The sequence below is a fragment of the Ceratotherium simum genome, chromosome 25, assembly GCF_057802395.1.
Source record: "Ceratotherium simum simum isolate JZ-2026a chromosome 25, ASM5780239v1, whole genome shotgun sequence".
NCBI lineage: Eukaryota > Metazoa > Chordata > Mammalia > Perissodactyla > Rhinocerotidae > Ceratotherium > Ceratotherium simum.
In genome coordinates, this window is record NC_141924.1 from 26,696,159 (window position 1) to 26,721,404 (window position 25,246).

General features: G+C 37.6%; 1 protein-coding gene and 1 pseudogene across 2 annotated transcripts in view; both read left to right on the forward strand.

The window, feature by feature from the left end:
- The window catches only part of NTN4 (netrin 4), a 108,739-nt gene that overhangs the window by 36,004 nt on the left and 47,489 nt on the right, over nucleotides 1-25,246 (forward strand). For both annotated transcript variants that reach the window (XM_004417970.3, XM_014780029.2), the window contains exon 3: nucleotides 2,223-2,501. In XM_004417970.3, coding sequence (XP_004418027.1) covers nucleotides 2,223-2,501 — 279 coding nt within the window. The remainder of the gene's footprint in view (nucleotides 1-2,222; nucleotides 2,502-25,246) is intronic.
- Nucleotides 4,828-6,355, forward strand: LOC106800347 (aspartate aminotransferase, mitochondrial-like; annotated as a pseudogene).

The window sequence follows — 25,246 nt, forward strand, 5'->3', positions numbered from 1 at the left end:
AATGCCAAAAATAATGTTCTAATTAATCAATTAATTTACCAAAAATGTATTGAATACCCACTCTGTGCCAGGCACTGCACTGGGATATATTAGTGACTCCTCTCAAGAAGTTTACATTCTAGACTGGGAAGACAGTAAATCATTAAACAACTACAAATCTAGTGTGTCGAGTGGTAATAAGCACTAAGAACAAAAATAAGGCAGGGCCATTATAAGGACTTCGTATTTTATTGAGAGAAATGGAGGTCTTTGGGTGGGAATGGATTTAAGCAAGGGAGTGACATGATCCAACTTCTGTTTATAGAGCATCAGTCTGGCTGCTGGATGGAGAATGGGCTGTAGAAGGCCAAGTGTCCGTTGAATTATCACATCCTCCCCAAAGTCATATTTTACTGAGGACCCTTAGACCTGGAGATGTGAACCGCTACCGCTGATTCTTACCTTTTCATACTTCTGGTGTAAAATTGATTTCTAAAATGAAATTTTTATATCCAAAGTATTCCTTAACGAAATTTTTTTCTGGAAAGTTACTTTTAGATACATTCTCTCTAAAGGGAATTCATCCAAAACCTACTTTTTAATAATTACTTTACTTTCATACTACTTGGTTATCAAAATATTTGTTTTTTTGTAAATAGAGTTTTAAAATATCTTTAAAAAGATAAAAGACTTCATTTTTCAGGGGAGCTTTGTGTCTCTTATTGTATAAATTAATGAGGTTGCTTGAGGTTTTTTTTTTTTTTTTTTTTTAAAGATTTTATTTATTCAGTTTTTTCCCCCCAAAGCCCCAGTAGATAGTTGTATGTCATAGGTTCACATCCTTCTAGTTGCTGTACGTGGGACTCGGCCTCACGTTGGACGGAGAAGCGGTGCCTCGGGGCACACCCGGGATCCGAACCCGGGCCGCCAGCATCAGAGCGCGCGCACTTAACCGCTAAGCCACGGAGCCGGCCCGAGGTTTTGTTCTTTTTTTTTTTTAAACCTGCATAAGGTATAACAGTGTTGGCCTCATTATAATATTGTTTCATGTTATAATATATTTTGGAATTCTTTTCTTATATTCCTTGGTTTCTACTGGCAGTGATTTTCTCTTCCACCAACCTCTACTTCCCTAAAATAACAGGTCCACTAGAGAATTTTGCACCACCGGCCCCAGACCTCTTTTATTACCCCCACATAATGTATAGACTCACACACATGACCAAGTCCATCCCTTCTGAGCTTTCCACCCCCTGGTTTCCTCCTCAGAACTAAAATTTTAAATTGCCTTTAGAGTCTATATAACCTACACAATAAAAACTGTCTCATTACTTAGTTATACTTTGCATTTAACTAAAAGTGCCATTAACTAACGTGATCAGGCTCTTTACTCCCTACATTTGGGTTTAAGCGACTTTTTTTTGATTAATTTCAGAAATCAAATCTACCCTCAAAGGATTGTATATTTACAGCAGTAAGGATATTTCAAAAATGTGCCACCAGCTTGGAAGGCAGATCCAGAAAAGAAGAACCAAGCATATTTGTAGCAACAGGGCCCCCAATTAGTAACTGATTAGTCTTTCAAAGGGTCACACCTCCTTTAGAAATACAAGTGCCTGGATCTTGATTTTTGCAATCGCTTCCTAACTGGCCTTCCTGCTTCTATTCTTCACCCTTTATAATCCATTCTCCTCACAGAAGTGAGAGTTATCTTTTTTAAAAATGCAAATTAGATCATATCACTTATCTGCCTACGACCTTCCAGTGGCTTCCCGCTACAGTGAGAATAACTCCCATGGCCTTTAAAGGGTTCTGTTCAGGCTGTGTCTGCACCGGCTCTGTCCTCCTCTCCAAATGCTCTCCCCTTGTCCCCTGGACTCCAGTCACACTGGCCTTCTTGTTCTTCCTTGAATAAGTCAAGCTTCATTCCGCTTCATGGCCTTTAAACTTGCTGTTCTTTCTGCCCAGAATGCTCTTCCCCCAAGATCCTTGCATGGCTGCCTTCACCTCAAGAGTCAGTCTCTGCTGGTTACTCAATTTATATGTCTTTTCCATCCAAACAGGCAGCACATCTGTTCCTTGGAATAACAGGTCAGGTCTTCCCCAGGTGTGATCAAGGTCTAAGTACCTCTTATCACTTGCAGATATCAAAAGGTATAAATCCAACCAGGACTCTATGGGGTAAACAATTCGGGGTTTGCACACAGTCTTATACACGTGTGGTATCTCCTTTTTCTTTACAGGTTATTTTCAGAGCTTTGTCACCACCGTATGATGTGGAGAACCCGTACAGTGCCAAAGCGCAGGAGCAGCTGAAGATCACCAACCTGCGTGTGCAGCTGCTAAAACGACAGTCTTGTCCCTGTCAGAGAAACGACCTGAATGCAAAGCCTCAACATTTTACACACTATGCAATCTATGATTTCATTGTCAAGGGCAGCTGCTTCTGTAACGGCCATGCTGATCAGTGCATGCCTGTTGATGGCTTCAGACCTGTCAAGGCCCCGGGAACATTCCACGTGGTATGTAAAACAAGTCCTCACCTATGAAAGACAAGTCATGAGTTCCCTTCAGCTTTGGGTGTTGCTAGTCTAAGTTCCCTTAAAGTTGGTCTATGCTTACATAGTGCTTCTTGTTTCTTCCTCTGCAGATTCACTCTTCTGACTGGTACCCATCCTATAAAGTGCCTATTAACTTGTTTGTTAATCTTCAGTTTTAGAATTATAGTCAAGCATGATAACCAGATTCTTTGTAAAACATCCATGCCAGTTTTTAATACCGTGACCTTCAGATATAAAGTGTAAGGTGAGCAGTGAGAGAGGTTGGCATAATCATATTAGTGGCATTATCACACAGAAGCCAGCTTTGAGAGTAAATGGGGACCATTGTGAGTAGATTTTAAAGTGGAAAAAATAAGAACCTCAGTTTAAGGTCTTGTATCTTTCGCTATCCAGCCAATAGAATGAAAGAATAATTCTCCTCTGTGAAGAGTGGCCTGCCCTCCTCTCACCCTAAGGCAGAGTTAAACTCTCCTCTAGGTTCACACATTTCCTTGTGCTTTCCTCTGAACTTTTACTCGTCTGCATCTTCCAGGAAATCACGAACTCCTGAGGACATGGAGTGCGTGGTCGTTGTATCCTCAGGACCTAGTGCATTACCTGAGCCAGAAGTGGGTGTTTGGTAGGCGTTTGAATGACAGCAACATAGGATTAGAGAGATGATGAAAAATTACTGCCTTGTTTGTCCTCATGTGACCTTCTTCCAAAAAAGATATACAGTGGCTCAGACAGCAAGCCCCTTGTGGGGACGCATCCAGAGCTACGGATGGGATTAGGTAAAGAGAAGGCAAGAGGGAGAGCACTCCAATTCTTTAATTTTATATTTTGTTCTGACACTTCTGATCAAAGCAAAATAAAAAGATAAATAACATTTAAAAGGCCCCAGAGTATCCTTCCTTCATTACCTAGAGAGTAGACTTCCACATTTGTCTTCTTTCTCCCAGCCCCGATATAGGATAGGGCCACGAGGGACCATAAGCCCGTTAGCCAGCAGGACAGTCTGTGTTGGCTGGGCTGAGTCGCTGGGGTGCAGGGCAGCATTGGGGTAACTAAAATGACTAGGACAGTGGCCGGGGAGTAACAAAAATTGAAACAATGCTGTTACTTCTAGAAGTGAATCTGGAGCTCTCAAGTCAAAGAAGATGCAACAATCATTCAACAAACACTAGTTTCCAAACACTAATGGGTCTTTGAACTAATATTGCTTCAAATAAAGGATGAGATAATTTGGTGTGTGTAAGTTAGTTGGGTTCAGGTATGATCCAAATAAAAAATAACCCAGATATTCTAGAGACGTGTCAACCTACTAGACTGTAAACTGGAAAGTTTTTGTGAGGTAGAGTGCTAGTAAATTTTTGTCATTATATTTAAGTGAATTAGTGAAAGGAGAACCTGTAGGCTGCAATGGACTGAATGGTTGTGTCACCCCAAAATTCGTATGTTGAAACCCTAATCCCAGTGTGACAGTATGCGAAGGTGGGGCCTTTGGAAGATAATTAGGTCATGAGAGTGGAGCCCTCATGAATGGGATTGGTAGCCTTAAAAGAAGAGGCCAGAGAACTAGCTAGCTCTCTTTCCACCATGGGAGGACACAGTGAGAAATTAGCAGTCTGCAACCTGGAAGATAGCCCTCACCAGGACCTGACCATGCTGGCACCCTGATCTTAGACTTCCAGCCTACAGAACTGTGAGAAATACATTTCTGTTGTTATAAGCCAACCAGTCTATGGTACTTCGTTATAGCGGCCCGAACTGACTAAGATGCTGGCCTTCAGTTTCCTCAACTGTCTCTTATAATCCTGGCCCTATAGAATCACTTCAGGGTCAAGTCCTGAGCAAAAGGACAGACAGAAGCCTAGACGCCCCCATAACATGGCCCAGAGTAGGCCGTATTTGTGGGGTGAACGACCTGTGAGAAAACCTGAATGGCTCTGATCAACCAAACTGAATTACCAGAGTTCTCAATAGCCTTACACAACATTTATCAGTATACATTTAAAAGCCAACAGTTTTTTTTTTTTTTTAGTAAGTCCTCTGAATGCAAACTGACAAAGAGTAAGCAACACTTTCTAAGGCTGAAGTGAAAATTCTAGAAGTTTCTATTAGTCCTGCTAAATTCAACAAGGGATAATTATCCCAAGTTACGAGACTTTTGCAAAAGTCTTCAACTACAACAATTCTGTACCATCTTCTGCCAGCAAGAAAACTGTCAATCTATAAGCCCGAGCCTCCATGTCTGCACCTGCTGACCCTCTTCTCCATCCTGCCACTACCCGCTGTACTTTTGCCACCCACCATGGCCTTACTGTGCTCTGGCCGCCTCCTGTCTGGGGTCCTGCTGCCTTCTACCCAGGCCTCACCACCGCAGCCTCTGCCAGAGCCATCCCGGTGGGCCTTTGTGGAGATGGGGCCCCCAGATCCCATCCGAGGAGTCACAGAAGCCTATAAGAGAAACACCAACAGCAAAAAGATGAATCTAGGAGGTGGTGCCTACTGGGATGATAATGGAAAGCCTTATATGCTCCCTAGCTTCTGGAAGGCACAGGCCCAGATTGCTGCAAAAATAATAATAATAATAATAATGGACAAAGAATACTTGCCCATTGCGGGACTGGCTGAATTTTCTAAGGCATCTGCAGAATTAGCCCTGGGTGAGAACAGCAAAGTGTTGAAAAGTGACCAGTATGTCACTGTGCAGACCATTTCTGGAACTGAGGCCCTAAGGATCAGAGCTAGTTTTCTGCAAAGATTTTTAAAGTTGAGCCGAGATGTCTTTCTGCTCACACATCCTGGGAAAATCACACACCCATCTTTAGTGACGCTGGATGCGGCTACATGGCTATTGATACTATGACCCCAAGACTTGTAGCTTTGACTTCACAGGTGCTATAGAGGACATTTGAAAAATACCAGAGTAGGGGCCAGCCTGGTGGCGCAGCAGTTAAGTGCGCGCGCTCTGCTTCAGTGGCCAGGGGTTCTCAGGTTCGGATCCCAGCGTGCACCGATGCACCACTTGTCAAGCCATGTGGCGGTGTCCCATATAAAGTAGAGGAAGATGGGCATGGATGTTAGCCCAGGGCCAATCTTCCTCAGCAAAAAGAGGAGGAATGGCGTCAAATGTTAGCTCAGGGCTAGTCTTCCTCACAAAAAATTTAAAAAAAAAAATGCCAGAGTAAAGTGTTTTTCTCCTGCATGCCCGTGTCCACAATCCCACAGGAGTGGACCCTCATCCTGAGCAGTAGAAGGAAATAGGAACAGAAGTGAGGAAAAAGAATCTCTTTTCATTCTTTGACATGGCTTACCAAGACTTTGCCAGTGGTGATGGTAACGAGGATGCCGGGGCTATGCGCCACTTCATTGAAGAGGGCGTTAATGTTTGTCTCTTCCAATCCTATGCCAAGAACATGGACTGATACGGTGAGTGTGTGGGAGCCTTCACTGTGGTCTGCAGAGATGCTGATGAAGCCAAAAATGTGGAGTGACAGTTGAAAGCCTCCTCTCAAAGGGGCCTGGATTGCCTCAACCATTCTGACAGCTGGATTTGTGAAAACAATGGTTGCAAGAAATGAAAGTCATGGCTGACCACATCATTAGCATGAGAACTCAGCTGGTCTCCAATCCCAAGAAGGAGGGTTTCTCCCACAATGGGCAGCACATCCCTGACCAGACTGGCATGTTTAGTTTCACAAGGGTAAAGCCTGAACAGGTGGAGAGGCTGACCAAGGAGTTCTCCATCTACAGTGCTGTTCATTTCCATAGGCACAAAGGTCTATAACTAGCCTAGATTTTCATCCTATTCGGTTGCTTGATTGACCACCAACCCCATCCTATGAGGATTTACTTATTTGAAGAATGAAGAACATAATTTACTGCTCATCCCATACCCTCACCTTTCTTGGCAAAGAGTAGCAGAGAGTATGCAACTGCATTTTATTTCAGCATCCTCTTTAATGAGTGTTTACTTGTCTCCTGTCAGGATGTTGCCCCTGCCTGATTGGACCTCGTACCTTCGTTCACTGAGGTTGTGCAGTCATTCATCTCACATCATGGGTCAAGCAATGCAGGGTAGAACTGGGAAAGAGGATGTTCTGGGCTTTGGTTTTAACCTTTATGAGCTTCCAGCTGGGCTCAGGCTTCACCCTTTGGAAAGACAACCTCCCTTTGCTCTAATCATGTAGACTTATTGCAGCCTGGTTTCTGTGTTACAATGAAGTTACCATGAAGTACCAGTTTTTACCAGGGAAAAAAACCTATCCACCTGTAAAGAGGATCTGCATAACCAAGTAAAGGGGCTTATATAGTAAGTGTTTTTCCATTTTAAAAGGATGTTAGAATGAGGTGTCTTCACCTCAAAGACTCTATAGGATGGAAACCTCATTTCCTTGCTAATCTCAGGCTGCTTTGAAATTGGAAGCAATTTCCTTTTAAAATAATACTAGTTTTTTGACATCTTGCTACCTAGTTTTCCTATTGATTTCTACTTCTGCAGCAGTGGTGGCAGTCCTTAGTGCTGTAACTACAGCATGAACCTAAACCAGGCAAGACCAAGTCGAACCTGGTGCTAGGGCCAGGGAAGGGGTAGGAAGCAGGCTAAGTGGCCAAGACTTTGTTGGCCTCCAGGGATCTAGTTCCCTGAGAATCCTTGCTGGCTCGACTCTCTTTAAAAAAAAAAAAAAAAAAAGCCATACAGTTCTGTTTTCAGATTTTTCCCATCTCTAAGCTTAGATGCATTTTATTTTTATGTATATTTTTTTCTGGATTATAAGGAGCTGGTATTAAATTCGGAAATGGTTGCCTCTGATGAAGGTGATGTTCTTATTTCTATGATTGCTTACCTGAGCAAATTGCACATTAAAAGCATAGAAGTTTTCATTTCTTTATTATTTTTTTTTTGGCCTACCTAGGGAGTAGATGCCCAAAGTGAATGTTACATGGATAGCTGGTAAAATATCAAATATTAATATAATTAGGGTGTGGTATAGATGGGAAATTCTTGAGAAAGCTGGTGCTTTCTAGGTCCCCAGACCTCTGCTCAGTCCTACAGAAATGCTTCTCAGTTCAATTTTCCCTGCCATAATCCCTGTCCAGATTTTGCAGAGACTTTCTGTTGTCATGAAGGAGGCAATCACTTGGGATCATGTTGATACATTTATCATTGGGATAAGATCTTCCTGGAAAAAAAAAGTTAGAAAATCTCTTACAGGATAAGCAATCCAAATATTGCATCTAATTGACATAAATAGCTAACTTAGAATGTGCACGTGTAAGAATAGCATGGGCATAGGAAAATATCAGTTTATGAAATGACTGATTAAAAACCAAATAGCTCTCAATTATTTTCTTGAACTACATTCAGGTGTATTTCCTAATTAAAGAGGACTATGAATGATTTCATATCATGTATAGATCATTCTCACATGCATCCAAGGCATTCTTTTAATCGACATTATAATCACCCAAAGTTTAGCCATGTTTTCCTATCTTTACTCAACAATTTCTCAACCACCTTTGACAACTCCACTTGCGAAAGAAAAAAAAGGCATAGTCTTTTTCCTCATTGAGAACATGGCCATACGGTCAGTTGTCCTCCCACGTTTGTGTATCTGTGAAGACCATTCATTATACATATATAGCTATAAGTAACTGGATTCACAAATTGTGCCTGCAGAATGGAAGGCAGCCACTTAAGAAATGCTATTCTTTTACTAGTCAGCTTGTCATAGGTATGTGTATATAAATTGAACTTTCTTTAGCACTTTTCTTTATAGCAGTCATTCTCAAAGTGTGGTCCCTGAACCAACAGCATTAGCATCCCCTGGGAACTTGTTAGAATTACGAATTCTCAGGCCCTACCCCAGACCTACTGAATCAGGAACTCTAGAGATGGGGCCCAGGAAGCTGTGTTTAACAAGCCTCCAGCTGCTTCCAGTGCTTGCTAAAGTTTGAGAGCTGCTGCTTTATAGACTATGCCAATTTATCTGCAGCTAATGTAGTTGTGAGGACGAACAATTAATTAATGAAATCTGATTTTGTGGGCTAGAATTTTTGATGGCTGATGATAGAGAATTAAGGAAGTTAATGGAAATGACGCTTAGTCTGTTTCTTAAGCTAATAAGGATCATTTTCTTTCTTTGGGAGAAGGGAATAGGAAAAGGCATGAAGAGGGGTATAAGTGGGCAGCCTCATTTACCTTAAAACGCTCCTCCTGTGGCTTTTAAGTAGTACCACCTTTTCTGTGTTTCCCTTTCTTCCCAGATCCATTTCCATTTCACCAGTTCAATTCTTCCTCATCTGTTCATTTTACTGGAAGGCAAAACAGCGCAGTGATTAAGACCCCAGCACTGGAGTCAAAGAGACCTGGATTTGACTCACCACAGCATTTACTAGGTTACTCAGTCTCACTCAACCTCAGTTTCCTAATAAAAAGAGGATAATATCTACCTTATATCGTTATTGTGAGGATTCAAATAATCTGATAGCCAGTGCCTGGGATATAGTAGACACTCCTTACACTGCTGTTATTATATTGTATTATCGCAGCCACTGCCACTACTTCTCCCAGACATGCTTCTTCCCCAATAACTACAAAAATAAATCACAACTTATGTGCTGTTTGACACATGGTCAAGGCTAGGGGTTTTGTCACAAGGAAAACTACTTTGACTCCAGCCTGCTGGGATCCCAGAAATTATGTGAAGAGGAGATCTTAACCTTTCCCTCTTTGCAGCTGGAGAGGACTGCTGTAGTTGTCTTTTTCCTAGCAGCTGGTGATTTTACAGCTGTTGGATGATGGATGGGAATAAGAAGAAACATGGAAAGTTTCATTGTTTTACTAAAATATCATCCACTGAATAACACAGAAGCCTTAGAATACCAGGAAAATTGTTTAAATGCCTTGAGTTACACTTGTAAAGGTGAATTTTTCTTTTGTAACCAGAAATTCATTACAAAAGAGTGTCAATGTTTTGACTGATGTGTTTTAAATTTAAGAGTAAACATTGAGCCCTGTGGAACCAGACAGTGGGGTTTGAGGACAATGTTAGTTAGCTACCTAGCTGTGTAAGGCAGGTTTTGGAATCATTCATGTAGTTTCATTACAAAAGTTTTCTCGTCTGAACCTGAATGCATTTATTCATGTATTTATGTTTGCACATCTCATATGGCATGTTTTTTTTTAAATGGTTAATTTTATGTTATGTGAATTTCACTTCAGTTTTGTGTGTGTGTGTGAGGAAGATTAGCCCTGAGCTAACATCCAATGCCAATCCTCCTCTTTTTGCTGAGGAAGATTGGCCCTGGGCTAATATCCGTGCCCATCTTCCTCTACTTTATATGGGACGCCGCCACAGCATGCTTGAGAAGTGGTGCGTCAGTCCGTGCCCTGGATCCAAAACCGGGAACCCCGGGCTGCCAAAGCGGAGCTGGCGAATTTAACTGCTGCGCCACCGGGCTGGCCCCTCATATGGCATGTTTTATCAGTTCAGAACAAATTTAAGACCACAGTTTTCATCTTCTTTTTAAAAATTCTTTACTGTGCTGTGAATAAGCCAAAAGTAATCATTAGAAAGCTCTTGACTCTTCAAGATATTAAGTAAAAGAACAGAAGGTTTAAAAACAATCAATAAAGGTATTAAATAAGAATATTAAATCAGAATTTTAGAATATTTTTATATAGCAAAACATAAACATTCATGTTTGGAAATGAACATCTATAAATTAGTCTTAGGTCTTCTCAGCATTGAAAAAATAATTATCATGGATTATAAATACTTATTAAATGCTTACTGTGTGCCAGGTCTTGTGCTATCATGCTAGAAATGTTATTGAGTTTAATCTTCGCAACAACTGGATGATGTATCATCATCATTTTCTTTCAGAGATGAGAAAGTGAGGCTTGAAAATGTTAACTGGGCTCTTAACAAAAGTTAAGAAAGGGTAGAGCCACAGTTTAAATTTGCCCGTCAGCACCGAAGCTCATTCTTTTTGCTGTTATTGTGCTGTTAAAGACTTAGATCTAAACAGGGTTGACGTTATGGCAAGAACAGAGAAAAAAGTGGGGAGAAAGGGTAGGAGGGGCAAGGGAGATGAGGGTGGGCTCAGAGGATTGATTATCGTGATGGACCATGGAATCTAAACTGAGCAAGGAAGAGAGTGAGGATGCAAGAGAGCAAAGACCATTCCTACCACCAAGGTTCACTGTTTTATATTTTATAAGGCCCTTTCCCATGCATTGTCTCACTTGACCCTTACTACATCCCTGGAAGTTAAGTATTGTTATTTCTATTCTGCAAATAAAGGAAACTGAGGTACAGAGGGATTAATTTACTTGCTTGAAGTCACAGTGATAGACTAGATAGATAGATTACTCCACACTCAGAGTCCTTCCTACTGTACCCCACTTCCTCCCCTAATAAGCTACCAAGAAAAAAACTCTTATTAAAAAGACTCTTTTTAGAGGGGTAGGTGATCTACCCAAGTCATCTACATTTTAATATGGAATCAGAAATTGTCATTGATTCTCTCTTCTCTTCCATTCAACAACTAGTGAAATGGCCCAAAGGGGAGAAAGAGAGAAACAGTAAAAGCAATAAGTTTAGATAATCTAAAAAGTAAATAGTTTAGAAGTGACTATCTTGTAGGGAGCACACATCATCTTTGATGGGTATCTTTGGTTTTATTAGGAAGAGAGATTTCTGTATCTACCATCCTTTACTTCATCTCTAGCTCGCAGTCATTTTCACTGCTAATGAAAGGCCACAGCAATCCCCATCATTTCATTTGTCACATCACACTTGGAGGAAGGGGTAATCCTATCACCAAAGGGGGCACAATGTTCCATTCCTAATATTAACAAGATGTAAAGCCTGCCAATTCGATACAGTTAATGTGAGACAATCCTCAATCCATTTCAAAGTCTTATTCTTCCTGTGTCACTGTTCCTGTGTTATTATGGTATAGCTTTGCCAGCAGTCCCTTGGCAATGAGTAACTACAGATGCCATGGAATGTGTACCGAATGTTGGTTATACTTCATTTACTACCGTGTGTTTCCTAGTAGAAGGGCAAGCCAGTGAAGTATGTTCATGGCTGGAAATTATTAGTGTTTTGTCTGTAAAACTTCCCAGTGAATCCAGCCATATTTTCTCTCTATAGACAGTGACATACTTTCTTTTAATGGCCAAAGTTGCGTGAGATTCCTTTTTTTATTTGATTTTTAGAAAACCAGAAGACTTCGAAACTAGAGGCATTACAAAATATTTTTTGCACTCATGAAAGAATTCCCTGTGGGGTTCTTTCAATTCCCAGAACATTTAAATATTTATTTATAGGCCTCTGACTATTTCACAGAAAGGTTAAAGGATAGAAATACCTGAAACCTAAAATGTTGGCGTCAGAGCTGACATCTCTGAAGGTGAAATATAAGCCAATAGAAAAGTAAGGTTGATTCTCTAAAATACAATATTTGTTTATTCAACTTTTCGTGAACATGCTTTGCAGAAATGAAACATATCTATATTTAGATCAAAATTGGAGCATTGTAATGATACAGGAGTTTTTTTAAACAGGATTGAGCTGGTAGTTCTATAAATTTGGGAAGAAAACTTAAATTTGACATTTTTCTTACTATAAAGTACTCCTCAGATATTCAAGGCATATCTCACTTTGCAAATTTTCTTATGAATATTTCCTTTTCAGTGTAGCATTTTGGGGTCCATCCTGTGGATAGTTGGGAGGTCTCTGGGTCTGGAAGGCCTAGTCTCCCATCTTCCCTGCTAATATAACGGGGGGGGGGGGGGCAGGAAGCAGGGCGGGCATGGGGGGGAAAGCTACGTGGAAAGAGAAAAGCTGAAGTTACAGATAGAGATCTCACTTCTGGTTCACAATCCCAGGTCTCATATCTCTATGGTATTTCATTTGTGTCTTGCCAATTTTGTAAGAGCTGGAAATGTACTTCAATTTGTCCTAAAATAATTACATTTGGTAGAAGATAAGCTGTAATTTAAGCCCTTATTCCTTCTTACAAGAATTTTTAGTGACCAGACACATAAGGTTAAAATACACACACACAAACATGTGTAAATATATCATAATTATTCCACAAGAAAAAGAAAATTCACAGCCATTTCAAATAGTGAGGAAAACAAGGTCTGTTAATCTTGGCATTCAAAACCTTAGTACTATAATTGGAACAATTGTTGTATTATATCTCAACAATGTAAATATTTTAATGGAATTAAATAGTATATATGTGGGGATGTAGAAGGACTATAGTATTTAACTCAATAAGATTTTTTTTAGTCATGGAATTCTAATATCTTTTTAACTCTTCTCTCTAGCTATTTAGATAGAAAGAGAAAATTATGATTTCAAAAACTAAAATATTTTTAGCTTTAAGAGAGCTCACATATTAGAAGTGGAAAAAATGATTATATTCGTTCCACTATTAAATATTTTACATATAATACAAACAATTATGAAATTCATAAGAGTAAACAGTGATCAAGTATCTTTTGCCTTTTATTTTTGCATCTCTAAGGGCACCACTACGAGGCATGTAACTTAGCTGGCTGGGTCAGCTCTCAGAATTCCTGAAGGGCAGTGGTTTCATTGTTTCCCAGATAAGGCCCTGGTAGGCATTAAAATTAAAGAGAACATGGGATCACAGTATTTCCAAAAGCTGAATAGAGGCTAAAGATGCTAGTTGTAGCATATTTATCTTTTAATTCTCGTTTGTAATTTAATTCAATTCTCATCTATAATAAGAAAAGAACTTAATTCTGTGGGATTATACAGGTATAGGAGTAGTGAAAATATGTGGGTTCCAAACTTTGCCACCTAACTTCACTAATATGCCAAGCAAGGAATACAGCCTATTTTGTCAAGCAATTAGGTTATTAGTGGCCTTGACACAAAACTCCAGTCATTCCTCAGGCCTCCCTGAGTCCCCTGTACTTCTCTTGATCAAAACATTTACCTCACTATATTGTAATTTTTTACATATCCAACTTTCTCTATCTGTGAAACTATCTGCTTCTTTAATGGCAAATACTAGGACATTCACATTGTCTAACATATAATAGTTTAAAAAAATCCTGGGTCAATATATGAATGAATTAATTAATGGCATTTTAAAAATAAGATTCATTTCAGATAATAATATTAATATTAATAATAATGACTGTTCTTGATTCACCCTGTCACACACCTGCATACATTTTCTCTTTTAATCCTCAAACTAATATATGGGGCTAGCATTATTACCTTATTTTATAGGTAGGAAACTATGTCTTGTTATTAAGGAACTTGCCCAAGATTATTGAGAGCAGGGATTAGGAACCCTATGTATCTAATTCCAAAATTTATTCCCTTTATGTCACATTTATCCACATGATGTTAAGAAAAGAAACTAAGAACTCTTCAGTGGAGTTTCATGTAGATTAAGGTGCTTGTTTTTTTCACTGTGATGAATATTGTGGTCTTATTAAAGCAATAAGATAAAAACTAGTAGTATATTTTAATGTTATCTAGAGGAAAGAAAATACTCTCAAACATGCTTTATAAATAAATGCAATTGTACAAATACTAGGAGAGTCAGACTGATTATTCCACCTTTGACCCAGAGTCACATTTCTTCAGAGAATAACTGAATTATCTTCAGTATTTCTTTTCAATTATCGGCTAAGAAGAAACACATAATGATATCAATTCTGATGTTGCCATTGTTTTTCTTAAAATATTTTTCAGGATGTGGATGACATAAGATTTTTTGGAACATTTTTAATGTGATTTTCTGGGTTGAACAGAAAAAATTATAATAGAAATTCATTTCTATTTCATCTATATTGAATTTTAATTTTAAAATGCCATTCCAACCTTAATTTATTTCTTTTTTCCTTAATATGAAAAACTTCAATAATTCAACCACAAAACATTTGGTTTCTAATTAATATAGCAACCAAAACATTTATAAAGTGACTCAACATATGCTTCTAAGTTAATTTTATGCTACATGTTCCTTTTTTTTTTTTTATAATTTTATTTATCTATTTTTCCCCCCAAAGCCCCAGTAGATAGTTGTATGTCATAGCTGCACATCCTTCTAGTTGCTGTATGTGGGACGTGGCCTCAGCATGGCCGGAGAAGTGGTGCGTCGGTGCGCGCCCGGGATCCGAAACCGGGCTGCCAGCAGTGGAGCGCGCGCACTTAACTGCTAAGCCACGGGGCCGGCCCCTACATGTTCCTTTTTGTTGCTAAAGGACCTGATGTCACAAGAGACCTGTGAATTCATTCCACTTACATATTCTTCAGGTTCTTCAGATTATGATGGGATTGAAATGGCTTTGCCAGGAAATTAAACTGTTATCATGCAATACATACCCAGGAAAGCAAGATCCTGCTCTCTGTGTTTTAGATATTAAATAATGGATAATTATGAAGTTTAAAATGTTCAACCCTTAGGAATAAATTACTCCAATGAATCAGTAATACCTGCTTGAACAGAATGATCAGAGACCAAAGAGCTTCTATAGCACAAAGGTATCTTATAACAAATAGTTTTTTCATAATATTTCAATACCTTGTGTAGCCATTTTGCATGAATTGTAGGACTTGAAAAGCAGAATAATAAAAGTTATAAATATTAAGAGATAAACTGCCTTAATACATCAGCTATCCCTCAACATAATAAATAGTACTATATTTCCACTTAATTTATTGTACTACATTTCAAAAAGGTTTTTTTTTCAAATCCTCCAAAACCTTCATACTATGGAAGTTTAATTTTGCTTTTTAGTCAAAATAAAACCTTAAAATATTTTTGTCTAGACATTGCTAACCCAGCCATGACTGATGCACTATTTTTTCAAACTATTAGAAGGAGCAGTTATACTTCCCTAATAGGGATAGAGAAGAGTAGTATATTCTTGGCTATAAGATTTTATTCCAGTAAAAATCTGGATGACCATATATTTTAAAATTCAAAGTTAGTTGAACATCAGATAATCAACCAATGTTAACACCACAATAATAAAATGAAGGATAAAAACAACATGACCATCTCAATGGATACAGAAAAAGCTTTTGACAAAATCCAACATCTTTTCTTGATTAAAAAGAAAAAACACTCAACAAACTCAGAAGGGAAGAACTTACTCAACATAGTAGAGGGCATCTATGAAAACCCCACAGTTAACATCATACTTACTGGTGAAAAACTGAATGCTTTCCCCCTAAGATCAGACATAAAGCAAGGAGATCTGCTTTCACCACTTCTAGAACTAGAAGTTCTAGCCAGAGCAATTACACAAGAAGAAGAAATAAAAGCATCCAGTTTGGAAGAAAGAAGTAAAATTATCTGTATTCACAGATGACATGATTTTATATATCAAATAGCCTTAAGAATACACACACACACACACACAAAGTATTAGAGCTGATAAACAAGTTCAGCAAAGTTGCAGAGTACAAGATCAATATACAAAAACCAGTTGTATTTGGATACACTGGCAATGAACAATTCAAAAATGAAATTAAGAAATTGTAACCCTCATATATTGGGAATGTAAAATGGTACTGCTCCTGTGGAAAATAGTCTGGAAGTTCCTCAAAAAGTTTAACATAGAGTTACCATATGACCCGGCAATTCTACTCCTTAGTGTATACTCAAGTGAATTGAACACATATATCTACACAAAACCTTGTACATGAATGTTCACAGCAGCATTATTCATAATAGCCAAAAAGTGGAAACAACCCAATGTCCACGAACTGATGAATGAGTAAACAAAATGTGGTATATCCATACAATGGAATATTATCCAACTATAAAAAGGAATGAAATACTGATATATGCTACAACATGAATGAACTTTGAAAACATTATCCTAAGTGAAAGAAGCCAGACACAAAAGGCCACATATTATATTATTCTTTTTATAGGAAATGTCCAGAATAGGCAAATCCATAAAGACAAAGGAGGATCCGGGGCTGGAGCTCAGGGAGGAATGGGGAGTTACTGCTTAATGGGCACGAGGTTTCTTTAAGGGAATGAAAGTGATCTGGAATTAGATGGTGGTATGATTGCACAACTTTTCGAATATACTAAAACCCACAGAATTGTATGCTTTAAAATGGTTAAAATGTTGAATTTTATGTTATGTGAATATACTCTCAAAAACAAAAAATCAATAGCTAAACAAAAAACCCATGGCTAGTTATGTAGAAATTTTACAGAATGAATATATTTCTTTTCAAGTTCCAATCATTAAGCTGACTGTTTTGGGCCGGCCCCATGGCTTGGCGGTTAAGTGCACGCGCTCCGCTGTTGGCGGCCCAGGTTCGGATCCCAGGTGCGCACCGACACACCGCTTCTCTGGCCATGCTGAGGCCACGTCCCACATACAGCAACTAGAAGGCTGTGCAACTATGACATACCACTATCTACTGGGGCTTTGGGGGGGAAAAATAAATAAATAAATAAATAAATTTAAAAAAAAAAAAGCTGTTTTAAAAAGCAATAGCTTTGGATGGATGGGTATTGAAGAAAAACAATTCTTTCAATAGCTGTAGCTATTGTTTCTGGCAATATACAGATGATCACAAATTTCTTAATGACTCTGCATTCTGATAGAGTTGCCAAACAAACATAAGTTTTTAATAAATCAGTATTTCCACCTTGATCTTTCATATGACCGTACTCAATAATGAAAACAATATTTTATAAGATTCACCTAGAAACGAGCAATTTTCCAATATGAAAAGAAGCATCTGAATGAATTAATTTAACAACAAAAGACTATGGAAGAAAACATGCCCTAGCAACTGGCTTCTTGTACTACAATCAGGGGCTCATTTATCTTAAACAAGTCAACTTTTGTAACACCCTCGGCACTGTATAGAATTCTGAGTGACAGTCAAACAGAGCTGTCAAGAAAGAAGGAAAACAATGGGAAATGTGAACTAGAATAAATTAAAAAAAAAGAAACTTGTAAGAGAACGCAGAATAGTCTGTGACAAGGAATTTTCCTTTAAAATAACCAGAAGCTATGTGAACACACTGAGCAAGTGAATGTCAATGGGGTGAAAAGTACTTAATAATACCCACACAGCATTTGTAATAGCATTTACCTGGCCCCCAACTAATTAAAAAAACCCATCTAAATCCTAAAAGACATTGAACAAAACCCCACAAAACCCTCATTCTCCTGTCAAATGCTGTTTGACAGATAAGTTGCTTACAAAATGAGTTCTACTGGTTTTTGCCTTCACTCATTTTCCCAGGTTCTTATTTGACAGTTTGTGTTAATAGTTTTAACAGCATATTAGAAGTTATACATTAATTCCGCTTTTGCTAGTTCTTTCTAAAATTATTAAAATTAAATAGGTACTAAGAAATTGAAATTTATATGATCCCTTTTTCCGTCAAAGAGATTGTATTATAAGAAGTTATTTTCGGTGTTTGTGGGAAGGGAAAAAAAATCCTTCTGATGACATCTTTTTCTAAGATGGAGCCTCTAATATTTTTGGACTCTCCTGGGAGTTCTCTTCCCTGTTCTGCCACTGATTTGTGTTGTGACCTTGGAAAAGTTTAAGTATAAAAAGACAAGTGCAAAGTGAAATTATGAAAACAAGACTTAACTGAGATCAAATGAAGAATAGAGATGGAGTGAGTCAAATGGCTGTGTAGCAACTGTCCTAGTAACTCAACAAAGTGACCAGATAGCAGTTTGGTTTGAAAGGAATTTCAAATTACTTAGCTGTATACTGAGATTATTTCTTTATATAGTATTATAGGAAACTCAAAGTCTGCCTAGGAACAAGAAATGTAGTAAGAATCTAATGATATTAGTCAATCTTCTCTTGCTCTCTATCTTGCAGCTTAAGAAATTGTGACTGTTACAGAGGAGAAAAAAAGCTAATTTGATATTATAAAGCAAGGAAGCCTTAGATACACTGCAATAAACATCTTAAAATCACAGCCTTACTTTATTGCCATTGTATATCCGCAAATCTGAAACCAAATTATGCATATAACCTAGCTCTATTCAGTTTGTAGGATTTAGCTAAATAAATATATCTGTTGGACAGACGTCATTTTTAAAAGCCCAATAGCCAGAAATAATTCTTGAAATCCACTGGAAACAAAGAACAAATAAGAAACTATGCAATGAAGTAATGGTAGGGGAAAAAAAATCTCGTAAGTTGGTAATAGTATGATCTTATCTAAATGTAATCTTCATAAGCGTCCTGGGCATTACAATTTTTATTTCAATTAAATAGCATTCAATTTCAATGCTATTTGCATTTTTATGGCAGAAATATCTATTACAGTCCCAACAGGAAAGATAAAGTGCCTGATGACACTGAACAGAGGAAGCTAGTAGAATTAATTTTGTGAAAATATAAGACATTTGAAACCCATTTAGCTGTATAAAGCATGTTGAAATTTCACTTTTAGAAGTACATCCTCAACTGGTGTTGATAGGAGAACTTTAGGTAACATGTGGAGGATAAGAAATGGCAGTGATAAAGGATAAATTTTTAAAGGGTAAAGTCATGACTTTCACACAGATATAAAATGAATGTGTGTCAACAATTTTATTTAACTCAATTAATGAGGGACCAGTAAGGCATTAGAACTGGTTCAAAGGAAAATTCAAAGAACCACGCGTACATAGGCAAATAAAGCATGCTGAAATATATTTACAAATAGATACAAAACAGGTCAATACGAAGGGCAATGATCAATTGCATTCTACTAGACACAACTGGTTTGCATTTCTATGGACAAGAATTATTTGCATTATTATTAATTTTCTACAATCTACAGCGCTGTAAAATAGTTCAGTGACAATAAAAAGCAGAGATAATCCAGAACACTCAGTCATCTTTTTTGGGGGGTTAGGGTGCATTGCAAAGTCTTTCACAATTTTTCTCCACAGAAAAAATATTATTTGTTAATTAGGGAAATATGCAAAGAAAAGGATATTCTGATAATGTGGTTTCCCAAAAGATGCTACATTTGCATCTGTTATACCCATGGTTATAAATAAAGGTAGTCTCTATCCCTGAACTCACAAAAAGAGAGAGATTTGCTTTGCTCTAGGAAATGGTTACTCTGAAGGGTAGAATCCTACCTAAAATTACTCAAGAACCCAAAATTTAAATAAGTGCTCACCAACAAAAAACCTACTGTGGAGCCAATAGTACATTTTAAAACAATGGGAATATTTTAAAACCTTCTTTCATTTGACTTTTTAAGTGAGATTATTTTATTAACAATATTTTTAAACTCAAAAGTGTTTTGCAATTTATTTGAAAGGCCCAAGTTATGCTTTTCTCTGCCCTGGAGCAGTTTCTGCCCTCCTCTCTGCTGATGGGGGGACTTGGGGTCTTGTTTTGCTTTGGTTTTGACTAGTTATCTAATTTTCAAAAAAGGGACCACGATGTATGTTGAAAGACAAACGACAAAACTTGATTTTAGTCCTTAGCTGTAACTGTGATACTACAAAGCAAAGGTCTGCTGAACCACATCTATAAGCAATCTTGGACTTGATGCCCACAATTTGGAGTACACAGATTTGGTAGCATTTGGAATTTTTGTGTGTATATATGCATGCTTCCGAATACTCCTTTAACTCCTGATTTCTTATGGTTAATAGCATCCACAATGGCACAGAGAAACTGCCATTTAGATATAAATCAAAGCCTTGGGGCATACAAAATTTTGTACATGAAAAAATGGACATAAGCCAGCAACCTGAATCTAAAAATTTACCTGAATCTTTAGGTGTTATGCATGGTGTTTTCACTTACCATTCTTCATAACCTAAATTAAAACTGCCTGTAAAAGCCATCAACTTTTACATGGTATTACTGTCCCTACCAGATCATAATCTAATAGGGAGAGTAAATAACATAAAGGAGGTGCGTTCACAGAGAGCAAATCTTTAATTAGAGTTCATTTACATTCCTGTTATCGTCTCCATTTGTAAATTTGTTCTCTGGAGTTCCTGATGAGTAAGACTTGTTAATGCTTGCAGTGGCCCAGAAATGCCCCAAGGAGGCATCAGAATTCTCCGTGCAATGATAGGTTTTACACTGAACCAATTAGAATCTAAAAGTATTCTCTACCCTTACATGCCCTGAACTGATTCATGCCAGGTGTGGGGAATGAGGGCCAATCTTCCTGCTGTATTCACTTATCTCTAAAACTGCTAGGCTTCTCCCAGAGGAGTAGAACTAACAATCCCCTCAAGAATAGAACACCCAGAAATGGCTCACGTTGAGTCCAAACCAGCCTTTGTCCTGAAGACCTCTTCAAGGATGAGTTGGTTTGGAACACATGTATTTTGTTTAGGTAACACCCTGAAGAGACTTGGCCAAAGCGGATCCCTCAAAATCCTACTGCCCAGGGTCTTATAATAGCATAGTTTAGGAGTTAAGATTGTGACTCTGGAGTCAGACTGATAGAATTCAAACAGTTCCACCATTTATTAGCTTTGTGATTTGGGGCAAATTAATTAAACTCTTTGGGCTTCAGTTTCCTCATTTGTGAAATGGCAATAATAATTATACCTTCTTTATAGGATTCTTGTGTAAATCTAATGAGTTAATATTTATACAATGCCTAGAACAGTGCCTAGTACTTAATAAGTGTACACAATATTAGCTACTACTACTATTATTGTTATTATTTATCATCATCATCATCATCATTATCATTATTATTATTTCCATTTCCCTCCATGACTAACCCATGTTCTTTGGGCTTACAGTAGATGACCACTACATATAAGAATATATTTACCAACATGCCTTGCCCAGAGGTAAGCCAGTATACCCCTTTTAGGAAGCACATTGGTCAAAGCTGAATGTATTTCCGTTCTATTCTACCCAAAATCCTGCTTTGTGATAAACAATTGAAAGTATCCCATTCCCACTTCAAATGCATAATTAGCACCCTGCCTTGCTGGCAAGTTTTTAAAATGAAACTAAACTCAGTAACTAAGGTTCTCAATGTTCCATTAAACATATATTGGCTGAATGAAAAAAATTAACACATATTTATTGAAAACCTATTTTATGCCAGTTACTAGGGATTCAAAGAAATTTAAGCCACTGTTTCTCCCCTGCAAGAGCTTACAGTCTAGTGGAGAGAGGCAAATAAATACATGATTACCCTACAGTGTACTAAACGCAGTTTTCATAAGAAATTTGCATTGGCTCTATTCATGCTTTTTTCCAGGGCTGTTAGCTAGAGCAAGGTTCTTGGCAAAACAGTGAGGTAGGCACAGTTTGTCTTTGGCTCCTTCCCTCTCCCCTTAAGACATGCCTTTTCCCTCATCAGGAAGTCACTTCCTCCTCTAGGCAACTCTGAGTCCAGTTCTAGGATTGGGAACAGATGGTTATAATCCCTGCTGATAGGTTTGTTGCTCATAATTTAAGGATTTTCCCCTTCTGAGCATAACTGCATTTTTGTAGGGAACCTACACCTACACCTACACCTGAAGGGTAAACCTAGAACACCCTTCAGGAGCTCAAGGAATGAATCTCCACAGAAAGAATTTCAGGCGGCAGGCTAGCTGGGAAGAGAGGAGTCTCTAAGCAATGGCCAATTTTCATTCTTTGACTGTAATTGTTTCTGCTCTATACCTCTTTGTTTTATTGCCCATGCTTTCTTATAAGAGCTGTTTTCTCTAGAATAGATTGTAGAGCTTTTCAATTGCTTGCGTTCTTGCTATATATATGATTGGGCAAATGGAATACTCAACCTTCAATCTATTTTGTCTCATTCTAACAGTATGTTTCAAGCCCCCTTTTCCACCAAACTCAACTATTATGCTTCATATTCACCATAGAACTCCCACTTCTTGTGTTAAATTAAAACATGCAAACCTTTAATGGGGAAAAGGCATATTTTATTCGTTAATGAAAAGACATGTTTTCCTCACAGTGCTTTCTATTCAAAGGTTCGTGCTGTAGCATTATTGTGTGTGTTTTTGTCCTGCATAAGAGGAGCGGGTTCTAACAGGCTAGCCCCATTATTAGAATTTGTCTCTTTTCATGCATAAGAAGTTCATTCTTTTAGAAGTTAATCCTTTTCTTTAAAAGGGACATATTGTCTCTTTAGAAATTAATCAGTTTTTGCCTTTACATTTTGTCCTAAATTGCTGCATAGCATTGTTCCACTTTATAAATCATTTGTCATAGCTAAATGGAGGTCCATGAATTGCTGCAGCTGCCTTTAAGTGGGCATTTTTCTTCGGTTCATAGACTAGGCACTGTTTGTATCCATTTTTCATAACACTTTTTAAAATTCCAATGATGGTATGAAAGAATATTCATTTTCCATTGGAATTTAAAGTTGAATGGTAAAGAAGGAAAATAAAATCATTTATATGTAAATAATAGCACAAAGAAATTACTCAATTTATGAAATTCAAGAATTTCTGAATACTTAGCTGTAAAATCTTTTATTTTTCCATTAACTTTCATTATAATTTTTAGTAGTATATGAATAACAGTTGTTCCTTTCTTTCTTGGAAAGCACTTGGGAAGCAGTTGGGAATTTTATCAGACATTCCTAAAGAATTCAGTAAATGTGAGTCCTCCAAAGCATTAACCAGATTGATTTTTTGCTTTGGTAATTCCATTATGGTGAATGTAGTGAGCATCACTGGATGATGAAGTATACCTCTATCTGGAAGGCAGGAGCTAGAATGATATTTAGTCTATGATTTCTTTAGTCACCAGCTATGGGAAAAATGCAGTAGAGAGGAAGAAAACAGTAGGAGAAAAATCAGAAGGAATAGAACTTATTTTAGTTTAGGTATAGTCAGTATCAACAAATGCAAGTCCATCTTCAAAAACTATCTATTAACGTTTATTTACTTTTTCATTTGAGCCGGGTCAGATAGTGCCTGAAAGAAAGAAGAGATATTCTCCTAGCTCTCCCTTGTCTTCAGATGATCTGGAAACATTCTGCATTGGTGAGATGACAATAGGACCCAGTCATATTAGTCTTCCCTGGTAGCTCAGAAAAGATAGTTGCCTACAACCAAGCAGTATTCACAACACAGAGAAGCAGGCCTTAGAATCATAGAACCTTGAGATTAGAAGAACTCTAAAAGTTGTCAAAGCCAATCTTCTATTGAATGTTTAAATATTCTACATCTTGATAAGTGATTGTCCAACCCATATGCCTCACAGTGTCAATGACCAGATTCTTACAACCTCCTGCTGTGAACAATTTCCTCAACTCCATGGTTGCTGACTACTAGAAGACCTTCTGCCCCAAAAGAAACAACAATAAAAAAACAGCTTTTCTAGGCAAGACCTGTGTATTTTCCAATGATGGAATTGAAAGATAATTATTTCCTCATTTTGCCCCCCACCTAGATTCCTGTGTCTGTAGTCTCAAATATGAAGAAATGATATTTTCTCTTCCATATCTATTTGGCTCTAATGTATAATATTTGTCACCAAAGTGCACAGCTATTAATGAGCATACTGTTCCAGTAATTCCTTAAATCATTGATTCAAAGTTTAAGTCCCTCTCTGTAAGATAAAAATACATAAAAATGACTTGCAAATACATAAACAAATAAATAATATTAGATATAGGTAGGAAAAAATTTAGACATTACAGAATGAAGTATTCAGTATAATAGAGGGGATTATGAAACTCATAAAATATCCAAAATACCAAAGTGTACCTCTTGGATAACTAGAAGCTATAGAGTTGTTGTTAAAGTAGATTTCTCATTTTCCAGTTAGACAGCCAGACATCACTCTTCTTCAACTAAGCCTTAAATACATAATTCCATTTTCCTGCTCTTTGTCTAGTTCATGCTTGTGTACTAAACAAGAGCTACATTTAACTTGTTACTAAAGTTTCCTTTTTCTAGTTTTTAAATTTTTTCAATGAAGACCTAGTTTTACTTGCACATTTTTCACAAGCATCAAATAGTGGGTGATCTTTCAAGCTTGAACAGTAACAGTTGTATCGCTGAGGAAGGATTTCTTGTTTCAAATGGTCTAGGTAATGATTTACAGCTATTTTTTGGTAATTCTCAAAATGACAGCTCCTTGAATTTTCTGTGTGCAGAAAAATTTGCTGGGCTGGCATCTTTCAGACCCTGGGAGGTTCATCCCAATTCTCAGCGTGTGGGAACAAGGAAATGCTCTGAAATCCTTACTCCAGAAGGAATTGACCTGTCCACATTATCTTGTGATACATGTGAATGTTTGATGAGGTTTCCCTAAATGTCTGTGGCCTCCTGAGGCCTGGAATTTGTGGGCCAGGGCTACACTATGAGTTGGGTGAAATTACTTATAGGCCTTGGGCATTCTAAGACCAAACCTGATAAATTGACCTATAATGAGAGTTTAGTTCCTCTAAAGAAAACTAACAATACTTCACAGTAGCTATCTTTATATAGTACTCAATAAATGGTTGTTAAGAAGTAGAAGGGATGCAAAAAGCAGTAAAATAAGAATTAACAACCTTTTAAAATTCTGAATATTATCAGAAATTACATATGGATGCCACTGGCTATTGGAAAGCATAAGCTGGGGTAAAAAAAAACATAGAAAAGAAAGAGTAAAGGGGGAGAGGAAGAAAGAACATAACAGACAATGTAGGAGTGAGGTAGCAAGAAATTTTTTAAAAGAGAGGAAAAGAAAGTGTATTTAATATACCTTTTCAAT